Below are 19,531 nucleotides of genomic sequence, written 5' to 3'. Positions count from 1 at the left end.
ACAGTTGGCTCCTCCTGCCTAGGCCTGAACCTGGGTGAATTTCCTAGTCCCCCTTTTCCTGCTGCATTTAAAAAAATATTCCAGATACTTTACTGTCCATCTGTATTACATGTCCACATAGACAAGAAACTTGAGAAGATGAAGTGAAGTGAGATGAGTTTAACTTGCTTTTAGATTTTAGGCAGGTTACTTAACTTACCTCTCTCTGCCCCAGCATCCTCATCTATAAACTGTAGATACCGACAGCGTTGTGAGTATGTGAGTCTATGGTAGACATTCACCATTCATTGTTTCATTAAGATGTCCAGACATTATCCTAGAGCAGCTGCAGGAGGACACAGAAGAAAGCCCAAAGACTGGTTACAGTCAAATGAATATTCACCTTGAAAGTTCTGCTCCTTCAATTCTCTCTGAATAATTGGGAGGTGCTAGTAGTCTTGAACCTTGCCCAGCTGGAGGGTCATTACCATAAGTAGATATTGGAAAGTAATAAAAACATAACTGACACACAGTGAGGGCTTACTGTAGGCCAATTCATATTCAAAATTATTTGGACTAATTCATTTGGTCCTCACGACAGTGCTTTGAGATGGTAATGTGACAACTTCTGTTCTGTATATGAAGCAACTAAGGTACAGAAGGCCTAAGTAACTTGGCTAAGAACACCTTACCTGGTAGAGTTTGTCTGTGGCCCAAAGTCAGACTCTAGATGGAAATACAGGTGAGTCCCCCATCTGGAAAAGGAAGGTCTTTACTGCCTTCCCCAGGTGTAACCTTGAGAAGGGACTTTGAATCTCTTTATCAATCAGCTCTATTACAGTCCACAGATTTAAGGGCCTTTTCCAGTTCAATTTCAATAGAATAAAGATCTTGACAGCATATAAATTTTCCTAGTGAAAACTAGAGCTATATAATCTATAGCCATATCCCTTTTCACAGACTAAGGTTATGAATCTATGAGCTGAATTGTACAGTCTCTCTATAAAATCCCCCAATTTCTGACAATTTGGTCATAAAATCTTTTGATAAAAATATCAAAAACCCTTTTATCACAATACTATAAAATGTGACTATTAATGGCAAAAAAAGAAAAAGAAATCTGTATCAGATTTGTCATGATCTGTTTAAACGTCACAAGAGGAAACGTTTATGTCTTAAATAATTGAAGTTCACATTTCTCAGAATCCACCTACCGTTGGTTATCAACCTCTGTTAGCCCTTCAAACAAATCACAGAACTGACTGCTTTAAGTTTCTCTGTAACTCTTTCTTCTCCATGATGGGATACGCTCAAGGCTTTCGGTCATCTCAAAAGTTAGGCGCCCATAAAAGCAGAGAACTACCGTAGGTTAGGCAAGTCTGTTAACCCCTTCCAGGTTGTGACTTCCTCTTCAGAAGAACTTCTAGCTTTAAAAGCTGGACTTTAATTCACACTGTCTATGCCCTTTGTTTGCTTACATTGTAAAGAATAATATAATTAGTTGTTGTCATGCCTTGGAGATATTCTGGGTTTAATTTCAGACCAAATACTACACAGTACTGCAAGTAACTCTTGTTACTTCTTAGTTTTATTAGCACTAGGAAAGCTGGGCTTGCACTACAGCATTGCCATTTATTAAGCACTGTGTCTCTAAGAACATTGCATAGAACCTTAATTTGAAAGTACTCTATTGCCTCCACCTGAGCCTTCAACAAGTCCTGACTGTTTTGCTGGCCAATGTCAGTGACTATCGACTGATCGAGGTGGTGGTACCTGAAAGTTGGGTGGCCACAGCAGTTCCTTAAAATAAGACAGCAGTGAGACAGACTGTGAACTGTCTCTGAATTTAAGGGCCCTTTCCAGTTCAATTTCAATTTCCTTACACAGATGGTTTCTCTGGTAGTATTGTACCTATAGTAGACCTTGCTTCAGAATTGAAGTCAGTCAAAGCTCCCTGCTGCCATCCGCTAAGCTTCTGTGATGGTCTAAACCCATAATGTCATCTCAGCGTGTCCCCAGCGTCTTTGCCAACAGATGCTATCTCAAGAAACCACTTTTCTTTGTCCACATCTGAAAGTCAAGTTTTATCACGAGGATGCAAACATTATTCATCCACATCCTTGTCCTTGTCCTCGTCTTCAAATCCTAGCTCTGTTCCTGTTTTCTTCACAAGTGCAGTTACTTCTTCCACTGGAGTCTTGAACCATGCAGTGGCTTCCATGAGGGTTGAAAGCAACTCCTTCCAAACTCCAGTATTGGTATTTAATCTCTTTCCAGTATCTACAAATAGTTTCAATGACATGTAGGATGGCGAATCTTTGCCAGAGGGTTTTCAGTGTGATTTGTATAAGTCCATCAGAGGTACTACCCTCTTGGTCTCTGCTTCTCCTTCCCTTCCTCTCATTTTCTTCCGGGTTTGTGGTCCCCCTCACACCCACAAATAACTGAATCCCCCAAGACGGGATAAAGAAATTCTCTGGTGGAACTTTTGTGGTCAGTTAAGTATATGATCCTATCATCTGCAAATAGTGGTATTTTAATTTCTTTCTTTCCAATTTGTATACCTGGGACAGCTATAATCTTGTTGTCTCTTAAATAACAAGACTTGAAAATTAAAGTTGTCCTTTGATCCAGGGGCTACATAATGGCTGCTGTGTCAGCAGGTGTGACATCCACTGCAGCATCATACCTCTATATAGCAGTTATTGGATGACCAGGTACATTATCAATGGACAGCAATATTTTGAAATCTTTGTTTTTTCTAACAGTAGTTTTCAACAGTAGGCTTAAGCTACTGACCAAACCATATATTAAATAGAGGTGTTGTCATCCAGCCATATCTAATACCGCTTTTAGAACACAGGCAGAGTACAATTACTATAATTCTTAAGGACTGTGATTGAACATTGGCTTAAACGTAAAGTTACCATCTGCTTAGCCCCCACTGTGAGAGTCACCCTGGGCTTAGAGGCTTTGGCTTTTCTTTTCCAATCATGAGAGTTCTAGATGGCGTCATCTTCTAACAGAAAGCTATTAGTCTACAACTGAGAATGGGCTATGCAGGTAGCTGCCTTCATCGATAAGCTAGCCAGCACAGGCTGGATTCTTTGCTGTGGTATCCTCATTAGCATCTGCTGTGGCATCTGCACCTTTGTATAGAGATTGTGTCTTATTTCATGAACAAACCCCTGATTTAAGTCTTTATTCTGTGGCTGTCTTGCTTCTCTCAAGTTACTATGATGGTTTGTATATTTTTGGCCCAGGGAGTGGCACTCCTAGGAGGTGTGGCCTTGTGGAGTGGGTGTGTCACTGTGGACATAGGCTTAAGACCCTTATCCTAGCTGCTTGGAAGTCAGTCTTCCACTAGCAGCCTTCAGATGAAGATGTAGAACTCTTAGCTCCTCCTGAATCATGCCTGCCTGGATGCTGCCATGCTCCTGCCTTAATGATAATGGACTGAACCTCTGAACCTGTAAGCCAGCCCCAATTAAGTGCTGTCCTTAAAAGAGTTGCCTTGGCCATGGTGTCTGTTCACAGCAGTAGAATCTAACTAAGAGAGTTACCAAAACATGACATCAAATACACACTGTTGGAAAACGGTACAAATAGCCTTGCCACATTCAGTTTGCAAACAAATACAATATAGGACAGAAAAGATGGCTTAATGGTTAAGGCACTATCTGTGCATAAATGAGGACTAGGGTTCAGATCCCCAGAACCCACATAAACGTCAGGTAACCATGGCAACCAGCCTGTAACTCTAGCCTTGAAGACAGAGACAGGCAATCCCAGAACAAGCTTGCTAGCAAGACCGACATCCAGTCAAGCTTTGATTGATAGACCATGCCACAATGCAAAGAGATGGAGAGCGATCGGGATGTTACCAGCACCAACTGCACCAACCTCAGCCTTCCCCATGCATGCATTGCCCATACGTCTGCACCCTGTGATGGTAGTAAATGGCAATAATACTAATAATAACACTACTACTAATAATAATACAAATAAGTTAGTTTCATCAACTTCAGCATTCTAAAGGAGTGTTTATTAAGCACCTACTAGGTACCTAGCAAACGTTTGTTTTACTGCCCAGAATCATAAATAGTTGCATTGTTAAATTCTGAGACTTTCTTGGGGTTTATTTTCATCCAGTCTGTTTCTTTCTAATATCCATTTATTAGCTACAGTTTTATCATAAAGTTTTATGCTCTTTAGTCTTACTTTCTTATACTCCACACAAGCAAAACAAAATCCTCCATCTCAAAAGGGATTCTTAACATGTAGCAAATTAGTATTAAGTCATGAACAATACTTTCCTTTTAATTTTTCAATGTCAAGAAATCCATGCCAGGTAATGTTTCTTAGGAAAAAAGGAACCGTAGCCATGAAATGTTCAATTCTAATCCAGATGGGTCAGATGACATGCTAGTTTTAATGAGTTGAAATAATGAATTTGTCATAGAATCCAAGCCTTCCCCCGGTTATAAATTTCCCAGACTCAAATGCTGTAGAAAATTTATAAGATCTGCCATTACAATGGACTGTTTCAAATTATCTCAGTTGTATTGAACTAAAAGTAAACCTGCTGAAGGCGTCTCAGGTGTCGTGAGGTAGCGGCAGAAAGAGAGAGTTACTAGGCTATTTGTCAGGTGATAAACTGAGTAATGATGGTGGCAAAGTTGGCTGCCATTTTTTAAAGCTTGAATGAACACCAGACATGGTCATTATTTCATTTAATTCTCACGATTGCCTAATGAGTTGTACATTATTTCTCTGATTTCTGTTTTACAGATGAGAAAATGGAGCTTACAGTAAGGTGTTTAATCTAAAACAGAAAAAGGGAGGTAAAGTTGAAGGCATAGGAGGAATTGGAAGGTGGGTGTCTTTAGCTATGGTTTTACTGCTGTCAAGAGACACCGTGGCCACAGCAAACTCTTATGAAGGAAAACATTTCATTGAGGCTTGCTAATGGGTTCAGAGGTTTAATCCGTTGTCATCATGGAAACGTGGCAGCATGAAGGAAGGCGTGGTGCTAGAGAGGTAGTTGAGAGTTTTACATCTGGATCTAAAGGTAGCAGGAAGAGAGGCTGAGCCAGCTGGGCTTGCCTTGAGCTTCTGGAACGTCAAAGCTCACCCCCAGTGGCTCACTTTTTTCAACAAGGCTACATGTATTCATTCTAACAAGGCTATAATCCTTTTAAATAATGGCACTCCCTATGAGCCTGTGGGCTCCATTTTCATTTACACCACTATATTGTTCTCCCTGGCCTCTATAGGCTTGTAGCATAATGCATCGAGTCCAACTTTAGAGGTTCCCATGGTCTATCACAGTCTGATGTCTCAGAGACTCCTAGCAATCTCTTGACTATAATCACCTATAAAATAAAAATAAAAACGCAGATAACTTTCAATCTACAGTGGCACAGGATATACATTACCATTCCAAAAGGAAGGAAAGGGAATTTAGAGAGGACATACTAGACCTAAGTAAAACAAAAAAAAAAAAAGAAGAAGAAGAAAGGAAGAAAGAGAGAGAGAGAGAGAGAGAGAGAGAGAGAGAGAGAGAGAGAGAGAGAGAGAGAGAAATCAGCTGGGCAAACTCCAAACTCTGCATCTCCATGTCTGATGTCAAAGCGCTCTTCAGATCTCCAACTCCTTTCAGCTTTGTTGACTGCAACACACTTCTTTCTCTTGAACTGGTTTCATTCCCTGCTAGCAGCTTTCTTTGGCAGACAATGCATGATTTTGGCATCTCCAACATCTTGGGGTCTTCAAGGCAATCCAGCTCTCACCTTCACAGCTTTCTTCAATGGCTTTTCTAGGCCTCCATGCAGGGACACCCCTGACATATGCCTTGTCCCAGTGGTGGTCCTTAGTCATGGATATTCCATAATCCTTTTCTTGTGTCCTTGACCCTAAAGCAGGAACCTCATGGACGAAGCTGCCAAGTCCTGCTGCTTGCTGGGGTTGGACACACACCCCTCATTCAACCACATCTTCATCAGCTTTCTGTTTTTAATGGTTCCCTTCACTGCCTAAGCTTGGCTGTCATGGAACTCACTCTGTAGACCAGGTTGGCCTCAATTTCAGAGAGGAACCTGCTTTTGCCTTCTGAGTGCTGGGATTAAAGACATGTGCCACCACACATGGCCCTAAACTCTTTAATTCCTTTGCACAAGTTCGAAGCTTGGGTGGGCAGGGTCTCACCATGAGGGCACCAGTCCTCTGTTCCATTTGGCTTTAGTTTTTCCTTTAAACTGTTCATTTCCTTGAGCACTGGACTTGACTCCACTATATGTCCTGGTATCCCTTTTCTCGTCAAACTGTATATTCTGTGTTTTAGCTTGCTCCTTTTCATTATAGATCTGCATGAGAGTGGCCACCAGTGACTGCACAGCGCAGTCAATACTAGGTTGTCTGGAAATGTCCTCATGCTGTTAGTCCATAACTCTTCAGTTTAGCCTTGGGCAGGTTTTTTGGACAAGGGCAGAAAGCAGCCACATTATTTGCACACACAAACCCCCAAACACAAGACTGGTCCCTAGGCCACAAACTAACCTTCTTCTCCTCTGAAACTTCTTGAGCCAGGCCCCAACACTTCAAATCACCTCTGTCAGCACCACTGTCTTCCTTGCATCTACCAGTGTGGTTCATTAAGTCCCAAAGTCCACATTCCTTGAAACAAAAGCATGGTCAGGCCTATCACAGCAATACTCCCAGTCCCTGGGACCAAATTCTGTCTTTTTTTTTTTTAAGACTTATTTATTATTATATCTAAGTACACTGTAGCTGTCTTCGGATGCACCAGAAGAGAGCATCAGATCTCATTACGGATCTCAACTATGGTGGTTGTGAGCCACCATGTGGTTGCTGGGATTTGAACTCAGGACCTTCAGAAGAGCAGTCGGTTCTCTTAACCACTGAGCCATCTCTCCAGCCCCAAATTCTGTCTTATTTAGGGTTTCTATTGCTTCAAAAATACACCATGACCTTGGCAACTCTTATAAAGGAAAATGTTTAATTGGGGCATGCTTATGGGTTCCGAGGTTTAGTCCATTACTGTTGTGGTAAGCACGGTTAGCACATAGACAGACATGGTGCTGGAGAGGAAGCTGAGTTTAACATCTAGGTCTACAGCAGTAGGAAGGGAGGGCTGGTTTAGGCTTCTGAAACCTGAGAGCCCACCCCCAGTGGCTCATGTTCTCCAACAAGGCTACATCTCCTCTAAGAAGGCCACATATTATAATCTTTTCAAATAATTCCCCGCCCTATGAGCCTATGGGGACCACTTTCATTCAAAGCACCACAGTGAGTATGATTAAAATACTTGGTGTGCATGTATCGAATTATCAAAGAATAAATATTATAAAGAAATACATTAATAAAAAGAGAAAGAGAAAACTCAAGAACTAAATCTTCCTTCTGTTATTTTACACTAAGCACAAACCACCTGTTTGATATTGCTGTGTTACTCTTCGTGAATCTGATCTGTCTCTCAGTGGTAGATAGATCGGGACGGATCCCTCTCTATCATCCGTAAGACCGTCAGCTGCCTAGACCTTGCAAGTCCTCATGCCTCTATGTGCCTGTGTTAGGGTGGGAATTCCAATGGTAACTTTTTCATCTCCTTGCATTTGAGCCCCTTAAGCTAGGAAATGCCAGAACTCCCCATCAATCCTTCTGAGCCCCATTTTTCCAGGAAAGAACTGTGTACCATGACAGATCGTGGTAATAGCTTATTGTTCAGTGGTGACTCCTCCCATCGTGGTCCAGATGCAGCTTTGCTGTGACCTCCCTCCCTCCATGAAGGATCTCCAGATAAGGGAGAGAAGAAGCCCTGCTGGGAAAGGGAGTCCATTATTTTTTACCAAGCTCAGGAGTGCTGCCCCCTCTCCTCAGGGGAGCTGCCCCACCATGGTGGACTACAACCTTTAAATAGCAGGATCTTCCAAGAGTAAATATAGTCTGAGATGCTGCTTTAGCCAAGATTTGAATGCATTTCCAATTTCTGCACTTCCATAAAGCCATCTCAGATCAATAAGAAATTCTGACTATTTGCATACCCTAATATTGGATAGTGTTTTCATCCCAGAGTTTCTTGGACATAATCTAAAGCTAACGTTGATTTTTTTTTTTAATGCAGATATTTCACAGGCCTGTTTTTAGAGCCTTGCACTTTTGTGTAGATGGCAGATGAACCCCCAGGCTTCCCTCTACTCTCAGCCCCAGCCATCTACTTCCCTCCCACCATTATGTGGGAAGAAGCTACGTGTTTGCCAAATGGCAAAACAGCCTTTACTTGACAGCATGTGTTTCACTTTTGTGCTCAGGCTTTATCGTAGGAACATTTTCTTTCATGGAAAATGATCATTTCTTCCAAGAGTATATAATTTTTTCAGGAACATGGAGTTTTAAAAATGAAACCACGTATCACACAAAATGATCTTTGGTTTTTGTAAAGGTGGGCTTTTTTTTTTAAATATCTACTCCGTGGTTGTTCATTATCTTAAGACCTATTAGTTATAACACACGCGCCTGAAGAATGGAGGGGTTTAAATTTAACCTAGACAAAATGTCTCGCTATAGTTAGATTCTGAAACTGTGCCAGTAAAATTGTATTTGAATGAAGCTCGAGTTCATTTTTGAAGGACTGGCTTTCCACTCTAAATGTGTAAAACAGTTATTCAGATTCCAGTAGACGTGTGTAAGAGCCAGGCTCTGTGTGACAGAGCGGTGGCGTTGTTTGTAGGGCTTCTCACTCCTAATGATTGGCCTAATGTGCAGCGTTTTCTTTTGCCAGCTGAGGGAATGAGGCTCGTTTCATAGGAATTTCATTCAGTAATATGCTCGCATCATGCCTCACTTATAACTGTGTCCCTGCAACAAGAATGCCAGGGAGTCAGATAACATCATTGCTAAAAAGTGCAAAGTAATTTGGGTAGAAAAATACTGTAATAGCTCTAGCAATAGACTATAATAGACCACTTAGTGCCTAGTGTAAAAATAGGAGGAGGATTTATTTTTAGTGTTCAATGGGGTCAGATCAGTAGGATTAAAATACACAGGTTCAGTGACAGCGGTCACCTCCGAGGAGCTCTCCGTGATATCAGAGCTCCATGTTTAACCTTAAGTAGTAAAAGTCATCTAGTCACAGGTATCCCTCTTTTTTCCAAGATGATAAAGCAGAAACAGGCATTTGTTTTAGTCATAGAAGCCTTGAGGTTAAGAGATGGTAAATCGGGCCAGGGTATCTCACCAATCCAATCAGGAAATGGCTGTTGGGCACCCGCAGTATGCCAGGTGCCTTTCTGGGTACTGGTAGAGCATCAGCCAAACACACAGGCCCCTCAGCGGCAGGAGTTCCTCGTTTCCCTGTGAGAGGACAGTTTCCCGTAGAGATGAAACACTGTGGGGAGACTAAAACAGCAAACAATATAAGGACGAGTTTGGTTTAGATCCGGAAGTTAGAGAAGGACTCTGTGACAAGTGACAGTTAAACTGAGACTTAAATGACAGAACACCACCTACCATCTACAGGAAGAGCCATTCAGAGAGGGGGAACAGAGTTGCAAAGGCTCTAAAGAGGGTTGTGTTGGCAGGGCTGAGACAGTAAAGAAAGCCGCAGGGTGGTGGAATGCAGCGCGCTAACTGCAGCCAGATCTGAGTGAAATCTGCAAGGAGGACAGGAGCTGGAGGGTGTGCTATGCACGCACGCTGCCCTACTCAATCTGTGCTAGCATGGTAACCAGGTCACATATTGTTTCGCACTTAGTGTGCCATTGTCTAACATGGCATTGTACGTTTACACTGTGTTTTATCTTTCTGTCTCTTTATGCTACAGAGACAGCCAAAGAGAAACACTGACATCCTCAGGTATGCAGAGTTTCTGGCATTCCTAACAGAGCCACACAGATAGGTTGCAATGCCCGTGACAGAATCCCCAATACCTTCCCATGCTCTTTCCGAATATCCTTCAAAGAGCTGGGAAGATGCCTCGGTTGACAGAGACCTTGCCAAAAGCATGAAGATCTAAGTTTGGATTCCCAGCACAAGGGAGGACAATCCTTGGGGCTCAATGACCAGCGGGTCTAAGTAACTCAGTGAACTGAAGGTTCAGTGATATCTCCCACTGCAAAATAAATAAATAAATAAATAAATAAATAAAAGTGAGAGAGTGATTGAGGAAACACCCCACATGGACCTCTGGCCTCCACCTGCAGGGAATACATAAACACCCACACCTACAGGTTTATACACAGTGAAAAGTGCACACAAATCTCTTTCAGTTCAGCTCAGCAGATACTTTCTAGGTGCATGAGCCATGAGAAGCCAATGCATTCCCTGGGCTGCTGTAGACAAAGCCTTAACTACTGAGCCGTGTGCACCGCTTGGGTCCTGGAACCCTAACCAGGGGCAGTGAGGGGATGAAGAAAGAACAGGCACACAGGAAAGCTGGCATCTGGCTGGGGTCTGCTGCCACCACCAAGCTGTACCGGCACAGGGTGGTGGGTATCTATCTAGTTTCCATAGTAGGTCTCAGTAGGTGAGCAGTGTCAGGCTGCAAACATCTGGGAGCAGAAAGCTGCACACAGTGATCACTAGAACTCCCAAGAAGGCTTCACCATCCCGCTGAGCCTCCCCTGAATAAGGCTTTGCCACTCCCCTGAGGCTGAGACACTGGAGTCTTCAGTGTGGTTGTCCCATGTCAACAGCACACATGCACACAGGGCTCCTGTTCCCTGCAGGCAACAGGAATTGTGATAACTTTTTGTGTAAAGCCTCGATTCTATCTATAATTTCAATCACAGAACACCTACCTTTTCTACCCGCTAATTTATCCCTAGATTACAAATCATAACACGATACTAAATCCAGACGTCAGTAATTCATGCTGACAAAATCTTCATCTGTTTCCCTGGATACGGAAGACCATGGTCTGTGTATGCATCAGGCCAACTTGTATTATTTGAATTTTTTTTTTTTTTGGATAGGGGAAGATCTTTTTTTTTTCATTAAAATTTTAATAAAATGTATGAAAGCCTAAAAACATATATTCTTTAAATGGAGCTGCACAAACTATAGACTGCTATGATTATTGTGACTCAAGAGGGTTGGGTTTTTCCACTGAAGAGTTGGGAAGTAATAGACTGTTTCCCTGCATATGTCTTCAGACCTTCTGGAGTTGCTGCTGAATCCATCCTTCCTGTGATTTATGTCATTAAACTGCATTACCACGAGCAGCCACTGGCTCTTCCTGTATTAATAGAGCCTCTCAGGTTGACAGAGAAACCAACCTGTAGTTTAGGTTTCATATGGCTGAGCTACAGTCAGGTGCCCCCTCTTGTGGATAGTAATCCATTCCACCTCTCCTCCTGGCTATACTGTTTCTTTTAAACTCCCTGGTTCTTTGGATCAGTGTCCTCCTGTCTAGAATGAGCCTGCAGGGTCTAGTACCCATGTTCAGGATCTCTTTCCAGTTCTCCTGAAGGTTCTGGAAAAGAACTTGACACCACTTGACTGACAGGGTAGGATCTTTTGAACAGTTCTCAAAGCTTTTTGCACTCTGCTTCTTATTTTTCAGCACTGCATCTGTGGACTCGAGTGTGTATGATGTGTATATAAACTGTTTCCGTCACAGAACATCCTATGCATATTCCCCCTGGGTTTAGAAACATAATACCCCATTCCTTCTGTGGCTGAAGCCTCTGGGTAGCTCTGCCTGATTGCATTTCCAGTCCTCTGTCACGGAGCCAATCCATACTTTGAACTTTTTATAGTCATTCATGTGGGCCTTTATGTTTTATGACAAAATATATGCATCTCAAATACTATGTGGTATTGTGTTACTCACTTTCAACTTATACAACTGTACATCAGTTGTTCTCTTACATTTTTAGGACCTTATCTGCATCAACATTTTCATCTTTTCTTTTATTCTTTCTGGTTAATAATGTTGTATTGGGACTGGAGTGGGCACACTAGCCAGAACCTCATTTACCATCCTTAATCAAATAAGAAATAGACTCCAAGTACAGGCGAGTAGCAGAGAGAATCATCAGTTTATCAGAGGGAGCACTGTTAGAGGGCTGGGCTTACAAAAAAGCAGCTCAAAATGAGATTTCCCTTTGCAGTAACAGTCTGTGTGTTTATTGGGAACTCCCCACAGGAAGGCTTTGCCTCTACTCTCTCTAAGGAGATGCTTCTAGGGAAAAAGAAAGGAAATCAATTAAGCAAGTCCCCCATTTAGGAGGAATGAGTAAAGAGGCAAAGAGAGAAACAGAAAAATCTCCAAAAGACATCCTTTTGCACAGACCGATGAAAACAGGGGATGAAAAGTTTTCCCGGAATACAATAATTGGTTTTTTTTTTCTTCTACTGGAGGATTCGTTTCTTGTTATAGCCTTGCTGCAGTAGCTGCCCTGATAAGTTTTTCCTTGTCCTTACATGATAGAGTCTGCAGGTTGTGTACTTGGGAGTGGAAGGCAGAGTCGTAGCCTGTGCACAACAGCATCTCTCTCGCTCCCAGGAGGCTGTACCAGTTCACATCCCACCAACGGTGCTGGTGGCGTCCCTTCTCTCGTCTTTGCCAGCATGCTACGTCTTATGTATGTGAAGGGTCATTCTTATTGTGATTTTAATTTCCCTTACTATGTGTTGCGCTCACCTCGTCCAGCAAGAAAAAAACGCAACACGGTCGGATTCTTCTCAACAGACTTTTTTATTTCAGGAACACCTTGATGATGCTACGGGAACTCTGGAAACCCAGGGAGGGCTGCTTATATACACCCCAGCACTGGGGAGAGCTATGTGTCCTCCTGGGATTGGTCAGTCTGCCAGCACTTTAATTTACATGCACCCGCTGGAGAGGGGTTGGCGCCAGATTCAGGCTAGCGCCTGCGCAGTGGCGTTGTTTACAGTGATGGTGTACCGGAGGCCAGCGCCATCTTTTAGGCACCCGGCTGCCTACAACTACGAGTAAAATTCCTCATGTCACCCGACTATCATGACTGCCTTCAACTCCCTGTTCTGGCCAAGGATGATGCTAAGCCCTTGATCCTCCTGCTTCCTGTACTGAGATTTTAGGACTGGATCGCCAACCCCAGCTTAGGTTACATGCTGAGTGTGGTAGTTTTAGAGATTCTCCATGTATTCTTGGTGATAATGGTTTTTATTTTTGAGACACAGAAATCATCAGTTATTCATAGCCTAACACATTTTTGGGGAGGGAGAATATCTTCCGATATTAATCTAGGATACCTATTTTTCTAGACTGGTAGAGAGAACCCGGGGGAAAGAGAGGAAGCACAGGGCCATTTGACATGCTCAAACTCTAGGTTTTGTGAAGAATGTATGTGGTGCTACTCAAACATCCCAATCGAATCCACCTTAGGTTTTTCTGCCTGCATCCGTACTGTCTTTGAGCAATGGCTGATTCTTTCCCCCACATTAGCCAATTTGAGCAATCCCTCTGCAAACTTTACATTGTGGTCATTTTCTTATACATTATAGGATTTTATTCTTGGTTCCTAAGTGATGCTTTCTGCCTTCATGTTGTTACATGAAAAGGCTGACCCACAGAATGCCCCCAAACAGAAAGCAAAACTGTCTACTGTTGGGACACTGAGCACCCCTTTCCCCAGTTACCCAAGACCGAGGTGGTGCTGTGCTGTGATCTGTCAGGGTATGGACTGACCCGTCCAGGTCCAGGGCTTGTCCTTCATGGCAAGGTTGTTTAGGTGGTGGGACCTTTAAGAGGTGGGACCTAATGAAAGCTGATCAAACTGTGGAGGTATCACGCTCATGAGTGAGCTGATGCTGTTCTTTTAAAATGGACTGCTTCCACAGATATGAATTCATTCTCAACAGGCTGGCCTCTTCTGCTTTTTCCTTTTCTGATGTGTCATATTGTGATGCCAACAGGCATCCCTCACTAGACTGCTGGTGCCCTGCTGTTTGGACCCTATGTCCACTTGAATCACGAACCAAATAAACCTCTTGATAAGCTTCCTAGCCTCAAACATTTCATTACTGCAGCTCATATTAAAGTAAGACATACTATATGGGCACCTCTTTCTCTTTCAGAGCTTATGAACGTTATCCTATCTAGGGCCACTTGAGTACTGAATTGCAGATGATGGTACCTACCTACAGGACATATTGTATCAGACTTTTGCCAAGTCTTCATAAGACTTTTCTTTTAGATTCATAAACCTTCACCAATTAAAAGAGCATGTTTTATTATCTCTAGTTTTGTGTGTGTGAGATTAAACGATCCATTGGAAATCACAAGTGTTCTAATTTGCTTTCAAAAGCACCTTGGGAAGAAAGAGCTTATTTGGCTTAAACATCCTTATCACAGTCCATCATTCAGGGAAGGCAAGGCAGGAACTGAAGGCAGGACAGGAACCTGGAGGCAGGAACTGAACCAGCGACCCCAGAAGACTTACTGACCTGCTCTTCATGGCTTCCTCAGCTTGTTTCTATATACCCCCAAGACCACAGTGCATGCCCGTCCACAATGATTGTTAGTCAAGTAAATGCTCCCGCATACATGCAATCTGATGGAGAAGATTCTTCATCTGAGATCCCCTCTGCCCAGATGTGGCTAGACTTGTGTCGAGCTGACAAGAAACTAACCAGCAAAACATACTTTGAAGGATTAGAACACAAGTCCCGTAGCTTCCAGCATAGGATGTGTTTTGTATTACAATAGATTGTAGAGTCACAGCTTACTTCTGTCTCCTTAAAACTGGGGTAAATTACTATAGTTAAGATTATTTTCTTAGTGGTAGCTTTGAGTGCATTTGGCTCTGGTTTATGGAATGATTTTGTTCTTAGTACTAAAGGAACTGTTTATGACACTTTCCTAAATTAGCTTTATGGAAATAATGTATACTGCGTTCCTTCTTCCTCAGATGCAACTGTATTTACATGCTAGTCTTTCCAACAGGTTGTATAAATAAGTTAAATGTTATGATAAATTATTCCAAAGTGGCACACTAACAGTTTGCATAAATTAAAACTATGGTGCAACACTTTGAATCAGATTGCAACTAAATGTAAATTTGTAAATGTGCGTGGTTAATTTTTAAATATAATGTTCCGTGCATGGCTGTTTGTATTTAAGTTAGTGAAGTTAACAATAAAATTAGCATATTTAACCCAAGAAGTAAAATACCACCATTAACTCTCATATAGCCACACACTCCTCCATCCCATTTCCTACCTTCCCCCACAGGAACCACTCTCCTGAACTGAGTGGTTCTCATTCCTATGATGGCAGCTTTACACGAATGTACATATACACCTGCATATTTTCCTACTGTTTAATCTTCCAGTTTATAAAAAAAAATTAAAACATATGTAGTCTTGTCAGCTGCCCTTTTTTGGCTTGATGACGTTCGCAGGGATTATCTGTTTTATATATAATTCAGCAATTTGAAGTGTGCATAGCTCCTCACCATACACTTTTATCACTGTTTGGCTTATCCTGTGTTGATAAGTGTTAGGTATTTTGGTCCAATTGTGTTTGCTTAGACAAGAACCAGTAATACTATACGAGCATATCACCCTGGCACACCCCTGCACACTGCACTCCTGAATGTGTGCTCAGGAGTAAAATTGTTGTAACAAGGTATGTAAATGTTTACTCAAGTAATGCCAAAGTATTACGATCAAAACGCTATCTGCACCGTTGACACCAGCGTGCACTTCCTCCAGTATCGGTTGAGACTCTGCGGACCTCATGCCCTCTCCAGCTCCCCGCATTGTCAGACTCCCTGTTCTTTCTCATCAAGTGGGTTGTCTGGTTTGTTCTCCCCAACCAATGGCATTCGCTACTGTGTCTCCCAAGGTTTAGGGATCTCTTCTATGGAGTTGTGTAGCCGTAGTGTTTACCCATTGATTTTTCTGTGTATACCAGCGTGTTCTCTATATACATTCGTGCTATATATAGATTGTTTCTACTTAGCATCTAGATACCTTCTCCTAGTTCCCGGCTTGTCTTTACATTGTCTTCACATATCCTGTGAGGCGTAAGTAAAAACATTCCTGGATGTCTGAATCCTTCGCATAATCTCAGTGGTTTGTCTTGGTAGAGCCCAGGAAGATGTTAACCTGTATTTTTAATAAAATTTAAAATTTTACTCTTAACTTTTCTAGAATTGTTTTTTATTTTTATTTATTCATTTACACCCCAATCACTGCCCCCCCATAGAGTCCCTCCCCCATTTCCTCTCCTTTTTGTCCTCTGAGAGGGTGCTCCCCCAGAATTCCCCCTCCCTGGCACATCACACCTCTGCAGGGTTAGGTGCAGTCTTTCCCACTGAGGCCAGACAAGGCAGCCCAGTTGGGAAATGGTTTCCATAGACAGGCAACAGTGTTAGAAACAGACCTTGCTCCAATTGTTGCGGGATCCACGTGAAGACAGAGCTGCACATCTGCTATATATATGGGGGAGGGGGTCTGGTGGAGCCCATGTATGCTCTTTAGTTGGTGGTTCAGTCTCTGGGAACCTCCAAGGGTCCAGGTTAGTTGACTCTGTTGGTCTTCCTGTGGAGTTCCTATTCTCTTTTAAGCCTTCAGTCCTTCCCTCCACTCTTCCATGAGTCCCTGCTTCATCCCATGTTTGGCTGTGGGTCTCTGCATCTGTCTCGGTCAGTTGCTGGACGGAGCCTCTCAGAGGACAGTTATGCTAGGCTCCTGTCTGGTTGTTCCTCGTGGGAGCAAGCCTCCAGGGAGGCAGGCAAGAGCTGTGGGCTGGGGAGTGGGGTGCGGATACTCAACTGAGGGTTGAGGTGTGGACCGGGAGGAAGGCGGGGCTCTGGAAGAACAGAGCAGACCTCATGACTGCAGCGCTTGCTGGGGGTGGGGAGGTGCATCAGGCAGAGGATAGAATTGGGTTTTGATTGGGGACACTGCATAGGAACCTGACTTCATGCTTTTCCATGTGAGTGGCTGATATTTTCAGTTCTTTCCATTGAGAAACAGGCAGGCAGTCCTCTTTTGTCTGCTGTCGCACCGTTTTGCCTCGGTCCTTACATTTTCTGTTCTGTCACACTTGCCATTTGATCTCTCTATGCACCAGTGTCACTGTCCTGGTAGCATCTTCGTGTCGGTGTGGAAGCCTCCCCACCCCTTAGTTTTCTCCTTAAGCAGTTTGTTGGTTATTTCTAGTTCTTTGTGTTTCCATGAAAGCCCTAGAACTAACTTGTTAATAACTCAAAAGACAAGGCCCTGAATCCATTGGGTGGGAAGTAGAACCTCAAGGTTGACTCACATTTTAATACACTTTAGTTACCATTGCATTTGTGATCAGTTTCTAGAGAATTGACACCTTAGTGATGCTATCTTCCTCCCTTATCCACTGGCACACTCTTCACGGAGTGGAGTCTGGTGTCTTGCGCCTTCTGAGACGCTTTCGCAGTTGGCCCTGCACTCGCCTACCATCTTCATGGTCACTGTGGCTTTCACATAGTTTCCCTTGTGCCAGGCCCTGTCCTCCTGCTCTGCGTTCAGACATTGCTGCAGGCTAGTCGCACAGATCCCGTTAGTATTAGATACCACATATAGAAAGCTAAGGTCTTCAAAGGTTAATTGAGTCACTTAAAAGTCAGACAGCTAGCAAGTAACAGAGGCAGGATTTTAACCCAAGGTACCTAGGAATTGAATGTATACATTTAACTGTAACTCCATATTCAAGGCCGGATTCCGCCCTTTTATTGGGTTTAATTCCTACACGGTATATTTTAGTTGTTGTAAAATGGTAGGTTTTAGAAATTAATGCTTTTAAACTACTTGAATTTTACATAAAAGTAAAATCAATTCTGTATATTGATTATATATCTAACAACCTTGTTAGTTTATCTGTAGATTGCTAAAATTAGTTTTGCAAAGATGATGTCAGGATGAAATAGTATTTTCTTTTTAAAAATATTTATTTTTATTCTCTGTGTATAGATATTTTACCTGCAGGTATGTCCATGCGCCAAATGTATGTAGTGGCCTAGGAAGCCAGAAGAGGGAGTCACATCCCTTGGAACTGGGATTACAGAGTGTTGTGAGCTGCCATGTGGGGGCTGGGAATGGAACCTGGGTCCTCTGGAAGAGCAGCCAGTGCTCTTAACTTCTGAGCCATCTCTCCGCCCCAGTAGTAACTATTTTCATCTCCTTTCCCAATCCTTATGTCTTAGATTTCTTTTTCTTGTCTTATTGCACTGTCTAGACCTTTCAGTTGTATCTTCTGAAAACTGAGGAAAGATGGAAACATTTGTCACTTCATTTTATCATAGCTATAGGCATGTCCTAAGTTGCCATCTACATACAGCCAGAAGACACAGTGTCGTTACTTAAAGAACCTTTCTACCAAGTCTGACTGAGTTCAATCCTAATGATCCACTTGGGAAAAGGAGAGAGGCAATTCCCACCACCTGACCTCTGACCTCCACACATATGTGGTGGCAGAAACACACTTGGACATGGAGTTTGAGATATATAGAGAAAATTCATTTTTTAAAAAGCAGAAAATTATGCATTTTAAAAGCAAACAGTTTCTGGTTTTGTGTGCTTTACAACTCAAAAGTTATAAAAATTTCAATATAATATTTTATATCAAATATTTAATAAAATAAAGAAGGGAGTTTACTAATTCACTGTGTATGAGGATATTATAACCCTTTTACCAAAACAAAGACAGCAAAAGAACCACAACAACAACAACAACAACAAAAGACAAATATGGTTCCATCTTGTTGACTGACATAGTCACATGTATGCATGCATACACACACACACATATACACACTCACATATGCACACACTATTCACTATTCACTATTACTAAGTAAACAGTAATAGATAATATTACTAAGTATAAAAAGTTAATAGAATGACCCAATTAGGTTGCTACAAAATACATAAAAGGATATTAGCCAGATTACCAGATTAAAGAAAGGATATCTCACCAGATATAGAAAAGCATAGCATACAATGTAAAGCCTACTCTTGCTTACAATACTGACCACTAGAGGAGGTGGAACATTTTTATCCTTGAATTTTGGGCTCATTTTAATAAAATGAATGACAATAGTGAAAACTGTTATCATGTGTGGGTGCGCGCGCGTGCGTGTGTGTGTGTGTGTGTGTGTGTGTGTGTGTGTGTGCGCGCGCGTGCGCGAGCGCGCTCGGGCGCACGTGCATGTGCACACGTGCTGTGCCTGCATGCATATATGCCGCTGCATTCCAAGTGCTGAGATTACAGGTGTGCAGCACCATCAGACTCCTCAGTGTTTCTAAGAGAATTAAAAGTACAAAGGTTTTTACTAACATCCCATTTTATGGTTTCTTCATATTAAAGTTTATATTTGAAGTTACTTATTTTTAAGCATAGAAATTCTACTTGAAGTCCACTTAGGTCTGTTTCTGCTGGCTCCTGCTCAGAGTGACTAGTTTCCCTGTAGACCATATTTTACATTTAATACTCACTGGCCTTGAAAAGTCACTTGTGGAGATTTCCAGGGGCCCAGGGTAAAGGAATCCTTCTAGGGTAGTTTGT

General features: G+C 42.4%; 1 protein-coding gene across 5 annotated transcripts in view; it reads left to right on the top strand.

The window, feature by feature from the left end:
- Efcab11 (EF-hand calcium binding domain 11) overlaps positions 1-19,531 on the top strand; it is a 192,248-nt gene that overhangs the window by 53,409 nt on the left and 119,308 nt on the right. The window contains exon 7 of one of the 5 annotated variants that reach the window (XM_006516387.4): positions 4,771-18,593. The exons of the other annotated variants lie outside the window; for them this stretch is intronic. Within the exon in view, the coding sequence (XP_006516450.1) occupies positions 4,771-4,774 (4 nt within the window). The 3' untranslated portion in view covers positions 4,775-18,593. Of the gene's footprint in view, positions 1-4,770; positions 18,594-19,531 lie in introns of those variants that run through there. 5 annotated transcript variants of the gene reach the window in all.

The sequence above is a fragment of the Mus musculus genome, chromosome 12, assembly GCF_000001635.26.
Source record: "Mus musculus strain C57BL/6J chromosome 12, GRCm38.p6 C57BL/6J".
In the NCBI taxonomy this organism is placed as follows: Eukaryota; Metazoa; Chordata; class Mammalia; order Rodentia; family Muridae; genus Mus; species Mus musculus.
Note: the sequence above shows the minus strand (reverse complement) of the source record. Positions and strands in the feature narration are given on the sequence as shown.